The sequence below is a fragment of the Podarcis filfolensis genome, assembly GCF_964270895.1.
Source record: "Podarcis filfolensis genome assembly, chromosome: 6".
NCBI lineage: Eukaryota > Metazoa > Chordata > Lepidosauria > Squamata > Lacertidae > Podarcis > Podarcis filfolensis.
The window spans coordinates 86,158,120-86,170,432 of record NC_139609.1 but is presented as its reverse complement, the minus strand read 5'-3'; the positions used below and the strand labels follow the sequence as shown (position 1 = coordinate 86,170,432).

General features: G+C 43.7%; 1 protein-coding gene across 1 annotated transcript in view; it reads left to right on the top strand.

Moving 5' to 3' along the window:
- The first annotated feature begins 1,779 nt into the window (after positions 1 to 1,779).
- LOC310764420 (piezo-type mechanosensitive ion channel component 2-like) overlaps positions 1,780 to 12,313 on the top strand; it is a 66,816-nt gene continuing 56,282 nt past the window's right edge. Inside the window, exons 1-5 of the mRNA XM_083618259.1 lie at positions 1,780 to 1,835; positions 8,830 to 8,925; positions 10,488 to 10,589; positions 10,854 to 10,896; positions 11,110 to 11,299. Coding sequence (XP_083474385.1) covers positions 1,790 to 1,835; positions 8,830 to 8,925; positions 10,488 to 10,589; positions 10,854 to 10,896; positions 11,110 to 11,299 — 477 coding nt within the window. The 5' untranslated portion in view covers positions 1,780 to 1,789. The remainder of the gene's footprint in view (positions 1,836 to 8,829; positions 8,926 to 10,487; positions 10,590 to 10,853; positions 10,897 to 11,109; positions 11,300 to 12,313) is intronic.

Here is a 12,313-nt window from a genome sequence, read left to right as displayed (position 1 = left end):
CCTTTGCTGCTCTCTAGTCCCACAGCAGATCTGATGTTTGCAGATCAATATCCTGCCAACGCATTAGCAGGTGTTGTTAATGTGGAAGCAGTTAACAAGGCTGAACTTTCTAAACTACGTGTATTTAAAGAAAAGCAGCAGTGTATTCACAGGTCTTTGCAGACGTAATTAAAATTTATACACCCTGCAGTTTACTTACCTTAACACTCATGACGATAGTTGTATGACCTGACATTTATTCCACTTCCTCATGTGGAAGCGCTCCCATTTTGTACCTTCAGCATAATAATGCCTGTTTTACAAACAGCAGAAACTTTCTTCCTATTAGAAACCAGTGAGAAGAATCAGACCGATGTTAGGTAAAGGTAAAGGGACCCCTGACCATTAGGTCCAGTCGTGACCAACTCTGGGGCTGCAGCGCTCATATCGCTTTATTGGCCGAGGGAGCCAGCGTACAGCTTCCGGGTCATGTGGCCAGCATGACTAAGCCGCTTCTGGTGAACCAGAGCAGCACCCGGAACCCTGTTTACCTTCCCGCCGGAGCGGTACCTATTGATTTACTTGCACTTTGATGTGCTTTTGAACTGCTAGGTTGGCAGGAGCAGGGACTGAGCAACGGGAGCTCACCCCGTCACGGAGATTCGAACCGCCGACCTTCTGATCAGCAAGTCCTAGGCTCTGTGGCTTAACCCACAGCGCCACCCACGTCCCTTTAGACAGATGTTACTTGCGCTAAATTAAAGGCCTGGGTATCAAATCTACAAGGACCATTTCTCAGTGTGTCATCTAAACCCAGACTTGCAGTTTGTCTCTTGCTCCCAACAAGCCGCAAGCTGTAACCAAGGTTTGGTTCTCGGTTTACTGCTCTTGGTTTGACAGGGAGAGACAAAGGAGTTCAGACATGATGCTAAACCAAACCATCTAATCCAATCCAAATCTTCATTACAGTCATAGATCAGCAGAAGATACCACTAAATTACAGTGGAACCTCATGTTACGCACTGTCCTCCTTGCGAACGCTTCGGGTTACAAGCTCCGCTAACCTGGAAGTAGATGCTCCTGGTTGCGAACTTCACCCCGGGATGCGAGCGAAAGTCGCACGGCAGCAGTGGGAGGCACCATTAGTGAAAGCGTGCCTCCGGTTATGAATGGTGTCGGCTTAAGAATGGACCTCCGGAACGAATTAAGTTCATAACGGGAGGTACCACTGTATGGCAAACAACAAACCAGAAACACAAACCAGTCCTATTTTCTGTTTCCTATTTTGGTCAAACAGAGCATAACGGTGATCTGATCACCCCATTGATATTCAGAGGTGTCTTACCAATGAAGCTCCGTTTAGCCATCCTGGCTTTTGATCCAGAAATTCAATAGCTGGTTTGTAAATATATATATTTTTAACATGCATACACAGTGATGGGAGAAAGTTTCACCTGCTGAGATTGTTCTGCCTTATGCAGGTTTTTAAAGGCACAGGAAGGCAGTTTCAGTTGTAGCCATTATGTTAAGGTGAGACCATCTTAAGTTAAAAATTCTAGCCTCATCCTGTCCCCTTCTCCCCCACCGCCCCCAACTCCTTTAAAGTGCTCAGGTATTTCCTGTCTCTCCAGCAGCTCCAGCTTTCCTTCCCTACAGACAAAGTGGCATGTGTTGTCAGGAACCATACTGTGGTCCCTTTAATAATCTCGGGTTGCCATGGGACTCCTGATATAAACAGGACAGGTTTTCAAAGATAATACTCTGCATAAATGAGGAGCTATGTTCTGTGTGTGAGCATAAGCACCCTCAGATGCATTTCTTTTTAAAAATAACTCCCTGCTGGATATTTTTAGTAGGTGAGATCCTCTGAACCTTTCCTGAACACCGAGATCAATTCTGTTCAATGTGAATTCCCCCCCTCCATTTCTGCATTCACTTCTTCCTGTTTGCCTAAGGGGGAAACATCCCCCAGAGGGTTGTACCCAGAAAGCCAGATACTCTCTTTGCCTTTGTTATCAATATTTTCTTCCCTGAGTTATCCAGTAAAAGTGGAGGAGGAGGAGGAAGAAGAGGAAATAAGAACCGCAGACAATTTTCCTGACTGATGAGCAACTGCCCAAAAATGGAAACAGATCATAAAAAGTCTTGTCTAAGGCTGGAAAGCATTCCAGTGATCCGTCGTTAGTATTACTGTAATATGTACGGTAATTGTTCTGAAATAAATGAGGAAGGGTACTGGAAGAAGCAAAGATCATGAGTGTTGAAGCAATGATTCTTCAACATCAACTTCGTTGGACTGGTCATGTTGTGGGGATGCCTGATTATTGTCTTCCAAAGCAACTACTCTATTCTGAACTTAAAAATGGAAAGCGTAATCCTGGTGGTCAACAAAAGAGGTTTAAAGATTGTCTCAAGGCAAATTTTTAAAAATGTAGTATAAACACCAACAATTGGGAAACACTTGCCTGCAAGTGTTCCAATTGGAGAACAGCCTTGACCAAAGGTGTCATGGGCTTTGAAGACACTTGAACTCAGGACACAAGGGAGAAATGTGCTAAGAGGAGGGCACGCTTGGCAAATCCACACCGTGATCAACTCCTGCCCAGAAACCAATGTCCCCACTGTGGAAGGATGTGTGGATCCAGAATTGGCCTCCACAGTCACTTACGGACATACTGTTAAAACTTTGTGTTTATGGAAGACAATCTTACTCGGCTACGAGTGATCGCCAAAGAAGAAGAAGACTATGTAATTGTTCTGAAATAAATGAGGAAGGGGAGAATCATGTATGCCACCTTGAGCACCTTGGATAAAAGGCGGAATATAAATTAAACAAACAGAAGTTAAATACAATTAAATAAATAAATGGTATCGATGTTCCTTAAGGGCCAGTCTCACAACCCTGTCTATTTAGTGTGAAGGCTCCAAAGAGTACACAATGTCTGTTCCGAAAGATCACTGACATGGAAATATCTACCTTGGCAGCAACAGTTTCGGTGGAAAGCATCTTTCGATAAAGGAAATGCATATTTAAAAATACCCATCAGCAAAACAGTGCAAGTCATCACATTCACCCTTTGTCAGCCTGGGAAGTATAGCACTTAGGATGTAATTGATATGGAAGGAAAAAGCACATTTCGAAATGGAAAATGAGGGTGCTGGTAATAGCAGCAGATAGAAAGACAGCAAGACAAAGGAGAGGGTGATTTAACTGTCTCTGTGTGGGGAGAGCAAGGGCTTCAGCACTTAGGGGTGGGGTGGGGGGAAATCCAGCCCAATTCACATTTTAATATGAAGATACCTAATTTGCAGTTTCTGAAACAATGCGTTGGACCAAAACACAGCTATACTTCAAGAGACAGTTCTCACAAAATTTGCTGTGCAGTTCTCTGGTCATATAATGTGTGTGTGAGTACATATATTAGTGAAAATAATATACAGAAAGATCTTGGGCAAAATTACGTGCAGAAATTAGGGAAAATGCACCCCAAAATGCTGACTGGTTCTTGTGAGGATGCAGAAATGTGATGAACTGAACTTAAGAATCGAAAAGTGAGAAAGCAAGAGAAGCAAAAATTGACCAATTTAGCCATCCTTTACTACACTCCTTCGCTGAGAAATAGAAGCAGGCAACTGAGAGCCTGAAATGCATTTTTGATCATCACTGGTGCCTCACCAGGCTTAGAAGATGACAATGTGGGGGTTCAGCATCAGCAAAGGTGAAGTAATGTGCCTTTTCTACCTTTGCGTTGATCATCTACCGCAAGTCTGGGGAGGAGAATGTGTAGCTTCCATACGTTGTTGGGTTCCAACTCCCATCAGCCCCAGCTATGGCCAATGGTCAGGGATGATGAGAACTGTAGTCTAGCAATGTCTTGAGGGTTGCAACTTCCCCTTTCTTGCTCTAAGTGCACATGACAGTAGCCAGAAGGAGGGCAGACACATTGCTTTCACCATCCTGTCATTCTCCTCTGTTTTCTGACCTTAGGAGTGACATGTGGCAGCGTGGGATACCTCCACCCCTCACTGGGCTTAGGATACAGAGGGCTCATCCACACTTCTTCTTGCCCCACACCTAGAAAGCACAGGGTTGTGTGGTTTTCCGCAGGTCTTGGCGGTTTTGCCTTTGCCTCATCACTTTCCCCTGGAAAACTTGCTCTCTAGTGCTAAATTGGAACAGACAGCAATCCGTGGGAAACCCAACTGCTGTTTGTTCCGATTAAGCACAAAACCAGGGCTTCCCCAGGGAGGGCAAACAGGCATGTGGATGAACCCTGTGTGTTGAATTACCATTGCAAGAGATGAGATGTTAGAGGTTGTATTCAACCTAGCTTTTACTCAATAGCTTCGCCAGAAGCGGCTTAGTCATGCTGGCCACATGACCCGGAAGCTGCACGCCGGCTCCCTCAGCCAATAAAGCAAGATGAGCGCCGCAACCCCAGAGTCAGTCATGACTGGACCTAATGGTCAGGGGTACCTTTACCTCAATATCAGAAAACATCAGAAACACTTGCCTGCGAGTATGGAATCCAGAATTGGCCTCCACAGTCACTTACGGAGTCATTGTTAAAACCATGTTTATGGAAGACAATCTTACTTGGCTACGAGTGATCACCAAAGAAGAAGATCAGAAAACATACAGTGGTGCCTCGCAAGACGAAAGGGTTTTTTGTTTTTGCGTTGCTTCGCAAGACGATTTTCCCTATGGGCTTGCTTTGCAAGATGAAAACGTCTTGCGAGTTTGTTCGCTTTTTTCTTAAAGCCGCTTGAAGAGGTGCAGTTGCGATGGACCGTGCTTCGCAAGACGAAAAACATCGCAAGACGAAAAGACTCGCGGAACAAATTAATTTCGTCTTGCGAGGCACCACTGTACTTTAAAAGATTGCTGGAAAAGGTCTTCACTAGGTACTGGAAAGTCAACAGGGAGGGGCCTGTTCTCATCTGGGAGGGAGTTTCAGAGAATTGGGTCCACAATACTGAACACACAGCTCCAGGTGCATATAAACTGAGCATCTGTACCCTGGGAGATTCTCCCAGAGAAATCAGAGATAGGGCAGGGGAGATACAAGGAATTGATCAATTCTTAGGGTATCCTGGATTAAGGGCTTGTAAATTAATGCAAGAACCTTGAACTTGTCCTGGCAACATATGGGCAGCCCGTGCAAGCTTTTAAGCACTGGACGAATGTCCTGTCAACTGTGCCATTTATTTGTTTATTAAATTTAGATACCGCTCTTCATCCGAGGAGCGTAGGATGGTTTACAGCAGGCTTCCTCAACCTCAGCCCTCCAGATGTTTTGAGACTACAGTTCCCATCATCCCTGACCACTGGTCCTGCTAGCTAGGGATCATGGGAGTTGTAGGCCAAAAACATCTGGAGGGCCGAGGTTGAGGAAGCCTGGTTTACAGTATAAAAAGACAAAAACACACATCGTAACATGACATAACACAACATAACAACAGAAGAACAGATAAATCAATACAATACCCCCGTCCCGTATAAAAGAGCATAGATTGCTTAATTCAGGCATAGGCAGACTCTGGCCCTCCAGCACTGGTCCTGTTAGCTAGGGATGGTGGGAATTGTAGTCCCAAACATCTGGAGGACCGGAGTTTGCCTATGCCTGGCTTAATTAGCCAAAGGCCTGGGAGAAGAGGATTGCTTTGCCTGGCAGCTAAAGATATGTAATGAAGACTATGCTGAAATGGTAAAACTAACAGGAAGAATTAGAAATCAGGAAGAATCAATTTTTAATAAAGAATGGGGAAAATATATAGTGTAATTTATTTGAAAAACTATTGTAAACAATTAAATTAATTAGCAGGATTGATTTAAAACTTGTGGTTAAAAATTTGAACTAAGGAATATTCAAGAATTTTTTAATAACTAGAATTATAAAGGAGATGGAGGAGAAAAAATATAAGGATCCATAAAGGAGGGGAGGGAAGTCAAAGGGGGTGTGTGTGTGTGTAGTTTTCTATTTTTATTTGATGTTTGTAAAATGAAAATTCAAAATATTTTTTAAAAAAAAATTAAAAATGTAATGAAAGTGCCATATAAGCCTCCCTGGGGAGAGCATTTGAGAAACAGGGAGCCACTGCAGAAAAGACCCTGTTCTTGTGTTGTCACCCTCCAGACCTCTCATAAAGCAGACACACAAAAAAGGGCTTCAGGTGATGATTGCAAGGTCTGGGGCAGCTCATATGGGTAGAGGTGGTCCTTGAGTTATTGTGGTTCTGAGCTATTTAAGGCTTTACGTACACTTACCAGGGATTATTGTTAACATATTTTGCATCAGATTAACATTTATGAAGTGGATGGAGACTTTCAACAAACAACCTCATCACGTGCCACCAAGACCCTTCGTGGTTTGCAACTAAAACACAGCTTGGAATTAAAGTTTTGTGATCATTCCTGAGAGTTATACATTCAGTGGGTAAAGGAGTGTCACACCGAAGGAAAAAGCAACAACAGATCAAATTGTTGGGAGATTGGAGAAATTCCTAACTGCTGATTGAAGGCTGATTCTGTTCTGACTGGTTACTTTGATCTGGAAAACAGACAAGTAAGGGAAACTTGAGGAAGAAAAGGAGATTGATGCCTGAAAGCCAAGCACCAGCCTACTTGTTCAGCTGCAAAGGAAAATTAGGATTCAAGTGTGTGGGAGGGGGGAGGAGGAGAAAGTCCAGGTAGATCAATACTTCCCATTTTACAGAACATGAAGATTACTGGAGATTTACCAGTTTTTGTATTACTTTTTGTAAAAAATTAATACAGAGCCATTGATTGGTAGGCTGACCATATTTGGAATGAGAGTTTAAAAGCTCGGCGCAGTTTCCTTTAGCCATTGGGTCAGAAGGCTGGGGCAATAGCTGCAACCTACTTCGCTGATATCTCCGTCCTGATGCTGGACAGAGGAGACCATGGCAAATAGTTTAGCCTGTGGGTTAATTTTCAGATTAGGTCTGTCACTCCCCTTGGCAGCAGGTAAGACATTTCCACTTATGCCTTAAAGACTTTATGTTGCATCATGTTTATAAGGGAAATAAGAGAGTGCAAGGAAATGAAATTTCACTAATTCAGCGGACTTGCATCAGGAATGAAACTGAGTGACTTAGGTCAGTTGAATGGAATTCAACCAACTGCACACAATCCAGCCAAAGGTGAGCAGTTTTTAAACTGATGCAAATGCACGTACTTAAGTCTCTCCCGCAGAAATCAGTGAGAGTTAAAAGTGCTCAGCTTTGTCTGGACTGCATCCATTGCATTAATTAAATTGATATTGTAGTTTTGAGTTGCTTGCTTTGTAATTATTTGCAGAGGGGAGATTTATTTATTTTTAATCACTGTAGTTCACACATTTATGGGATGTGGCTTCTGGTGCTATAAAAGTTTCTGATAGCCGATGTGTAAGAATGCCCAGAGGATTAAATGTTTTGGAGAAAAACATTCTATGGTGTTCCATTGGATCCAGAAACCGTAGTTGTCAACTAGCCAGGGCTGTAGGGCTGCTGCTATCCAGGCAGAAGGTCCCATTGAATGGCTTTTGTGCTCTGGTGCCGCCGCAAAATAGAACCCTGCTATACGTAGCTGCTATGGCATTAAAAGAAATAAATAAACAAATCGTATCAATTGGACTCATGCATTCCTTTGGAAAGAAATCAGACAGGCTATTTTATGGGAAAATTGCACAGCCATTTTAGCAGGAGGAAGTAGGTGTGCTGCTTTATATGTTACGTGAGCAAGCAATTCATAATGTAATGCTGGGCGAAGACAAACAGGACATTAGACAATTGCTGCTGTTGCTGCATTCCTATATAGACTTACCTGGAAGTAAGGGCTCTCTGGACTTCCTTTTGCACTGGGCTTCCCAAGCACAGCTCCACACTTTATAGCTCTGCATCTGAGCAGTTTATTTTTGCCCTGACACTTCCCCGGGGAAAACCCATGTTTTACTGCTGAACCGGCTCAAACAGCAATCTGCAGAATGAGCCAGACTCACTGTGTTCAGTGGGATTTACTCCCATGTAAAGCATTAAGTTGCAGCCTTGCAGAAAGTTGTAGCCTATGTTTAAAGCCATATTGTTTGGGATGGACTCTTAAACTCATGTTGGTGTTTCAAGGCTCATGTTGGGCAAAAGCTCTCAGAGAGGCGCCATCGTTCAGTGGTAGACAGACCCGTGGAGAGGGGTGGGCAGCCAAATACACTTGCCCCTTGCCTCAGAGGGCTAAGCTGGCTGGGAGCCCTCACCAGGGACTAGCTGCTTTTTGATTTGAGTTTATAACTTTATTCCAACAATACTCCTGACCCAGGCCTCAGGGAAGATCTGCATAGCTCTGTTGGTAGAGCACATGACTCTACCAACATTTCTTCAATGAAAATAGGGACGTCCTGTTACATCATCATCATAATTATTTTATTATTTATACCCTGCCCATCTGACTGGGTTGCCCCAGCCACCCTGGGCAGCTTCCAACATATATAAAAAACATAATAAAACATTATAAAACATGGGTAGGCAACCTAAGGCCTGGGGGCTGGATCTGGCCCAATTGCCTTCTAAATCCGGCCCGCGGAAAATAGGGACACTTGGAGGGTCTGCATGGCTGGCATTCAGAAGGCCTTGAGTTCAGGTTCTGGCACTTCCAGTTAAAAGGATTAGATAGCAAGAGATGGGCAGATTTCTGCCTGATATCCCAGAGAGCCACTCCTACTAATATATTGAGCTAGATGCACAAATAGCCTGACCTGGAACAAGGAAGCTTCCTATTTATTAAATGGTAAGCTGTAGGCTTTCTCGCATCTCATGCTGAGGGTTTTCTTATGTAATGCTTGGTTGTTTCCCTAGCTATAGGTTTCAGATACAATGGGCTTTCTGTGGTCTATCTCTTCTTCTTGCTGCTCCTGCCGCTGTTCCCCAAACCAAATGCTGTCACCATGAAAGGTAGGCAAATTGCTGAAAGTTTCAGATCATGGGTGGGGAGCTCTTCTAAGTGCTAATTGTTGGTGTTAAGTACTGAAGTTCTCACCCTGGGCCAGCAGGGGGATACTGTAGATAGTTTTTACTCAGGTCCCCATATGCAAATAGAGGGACGCGGGTGGCGCTGTGGGTAAAACCTCAGCGCCTAGGACTTGCCGATCGCATGGTCGGCGGTTCGAATCCCCGCGGCGGGGTGCGCTCCCATCGTTCGGTCCCAGCGCCTGCCAACCTAGCAGTTCGAAAGCACCCTCGGGTGCAAGTAGATAAATAGGGACCGCTTACCAGCGGGAAGGTAAACGGCGTTCCGTGTGCTGCGCTGGCTCGCCAGATGCAGCTTGTCACGCTGGCCACGTGACCCGGAAGTGTCTGCGGACAGCGCTGGCTCCTGGCCTATAGAGTGAGATGAGCGCACAACCCTAGAGTCTGGCAAGACTGGCCCGTACGGGCAGGGGTACCTTTACCTTTACCTTTACCATATGCAAATAAGGGGTCGAAAGTGACGTTCAGTGATTGAATAGTTACAGAAAGTTGTTACAGTTACGTTGTACTGGAGCTCTATATAAGTAGGCTGGCTGAACCCTTCAGTTCAGTTCTGTTCTGGCCTGTGAATAATAAAGAGCTGTTTGAAGAATCACTGTGTTGTCTGATATGTTCGCCCACAACTTAACAGTTAACAGGCAGTTTGAAGGCCCTCATTGTACTCCCTTCCTGGGGTTCTTGATCTTTAAACCCAGTACTATTTTTCTAGAAAAAGAGGTGCCGGAACTCGCCATGAAGGCCTCCCTTCTTCTCTTATAATGGCAATGGCGCCCACCTGAGAGGTGCCAGAACTGAGTTCTAGCGAGTTCCGGTTGAAAAATAGCCCTGTTTAAACCATTATTATTATTATTATTATTATTATTATTATTATTATTAATTAGATTTGTATATACCCACATGTCTCAGGGCGGTTCACAATATAAAAACACAAAATACATAATCAAAAAACAAACAAACCAAGAATACTTGTTCCAGACAGACAGCTCTTCAAAGAGAGGACATCTTCAATCAGAGGACTGTACTCCATGAAGTAGGGACACAGCCAGGCTAGTGGGGCCAACACAAAACTTTTTGATGCCCTCCCTCCATTTCCACATACAGAGAGGCCTACTAGAGTTGCATTTGAATTTTGCTTGAGCACTGGTGATAGGACAAAATTCTCTACCTCCCCTGAGAAGAAAGTTCTAGCTTAGAGGGTGCACACACAGCTCTGCCCACCCTCAACATTTTGCTGCCACTCTTGGTACCCCAGTGTCTGCCACCTGAGGTCCTGCCTAATGGTAGGACCGGCCTGTACCCTAAGAACTTGCAAAAGTTCCTGGAGTGGAGTTCCATACCCTCCAACATTTCTCCGTTTCCCCTCAAAAAATGCCACCAGAAAAGGCAGAGGTGTGGGGTCTCAAAGGTATAGCCAGTTTAAATTTTCCTATGCTCTCTCTTTTGGTGGTGGGGTCCATGAAAATAAAGTCTACATTTTTATTTTTCAGGGTCCACCGGGCAGATGCTTAGCGCGATCACCTACACTAGCTTCATTTTCCTTGCGGTTCAAGCAGCTTTTCAGATTGTTTTCCATTACCTACCACCTAATGGTAATGTCTGCTCAACATCATATAGGAATGATTTAAGAAAGATGCTATTGCAATATTCTGCCCATCTATAATTCCCAGCAACTGGGAAGTTAGGTTTTTGCATTTTACATTTGCCTGTGTTGAATTGTGTTCCCCATTTTAATACCCATTCACCCAGTTTAGAGGGATGCTTTTGTTTCTACCACCCTGAACAATGTGCTATCATCAGCAATCTTGACCACCCCACTGAGTCTATAACTATGGTTCTTTTCCTTTTTAAAAAAGATTTCTTATGGGAGAAAGTGCTGTGCCACTTTGGTTTTCCGAGGTAAGACTTAATTTTTATCTTACGTTTTCATTTTTATGCATTGCATATTGATTAACTATTGTACACCATGTTGGAGGAACATTGTGGGTGGGGGCATGTTTCCCCAAAGTGATATCTAAGCAAGATACGGAGCACTGAATGTGTGGCAGATTCAGGGAACTTTGCCCTTCTTGAATGCAAAGCCTTTAACCCTATGCACCTTCTTTTCTTTAGGTTTAGCAATCTCAATGCTTGGAACATCATTTGTCTTTTGGCTCCTGATATTGGAATGTTTCTCACCAGTCTCACAATCACACAACTTTGCAAGAAGATGGTCAAGCTTCTCAACCGAAAAGCCCAGCTTCATCCAAGGAACCAAGACCTGTTTCCTTGCAATGATGAAGAAGAGATGGAAGAGGAAATGGTAATTATGTAGACCTGCGTTCAAATTTCTTGGCCTTGTAGCATATAGAATCATAGAATCATAGAGTTGGAAGAGACCACAAGGGCCATGGAGTCCAACCCCCTGCCAAGCAGGAAACACCATCAGAGCACTCCTGACATATGGTTGTCAAGCCTCTGCTTAAAGACCTCCAAAGAAGGAGACTCCACCACACTCCTTGGCAGCAAATTCCACTGTCGAACAGCTCTTACTGTCAGGAAGCTCTTCCTAATGTTTAGGTGGAATCTTCTTTCTTGTAGTTTGGATCCATTGCTCCGTGTCCGCTTCTCTGGAGCAGCAGAAAACAACCTTTCTCCCTCGTCTATGTGACATCCTTTTATATATTTGAACATGGCTATCATATCACCCCTTAACCTCCTCTTCTCAAGGCTAAACATGCCCAGCTCCCTTAGCCGTTCCTCATAAGGCATCGTTTCCAGGCCTTTGACCATTTTGGTTGCCCTCCTCTGGACACATTCCATTTTGTCAGTGTCCTTCTTGAACTGTGGTGCCCAGAACTGGACACAGTATATGAATAAGAACAAGTGCTTTCCCTTTTTATTATTATTTTGAGTTATTATGTAATATGAGAAACAAAACCCAGCAGAAACATACATAATATATAAATGCATTTACACAACACATTAAATGCATAAATGAATTATGGGCTAGATTAAGCATGCCGCTCTTCAAATATTTCATTACTGAGCTAACAATAGACCAAGGTTTAAACAATTTAAATAGTTCACTCTATCTGGTTAGTGGGGGAAACCCTAACTATACATATGTTCTTAAGCTAAATTTCAGAAAAGGGCAACCAAAATGATCCAGGGTTAGGAGCAATTCACCTACGGAGAAAAATTATAATATTTGGACTTTTTGGTTTAGAAAAAAAAAAAAAGACAAGTAAGGGGGGATGTGATAGAGGTGCATAAGAAAGTGGATAGGGGTGCATATTTTCCTCCCTCTTTCGTAATTCTGGAACAATGCTGAATG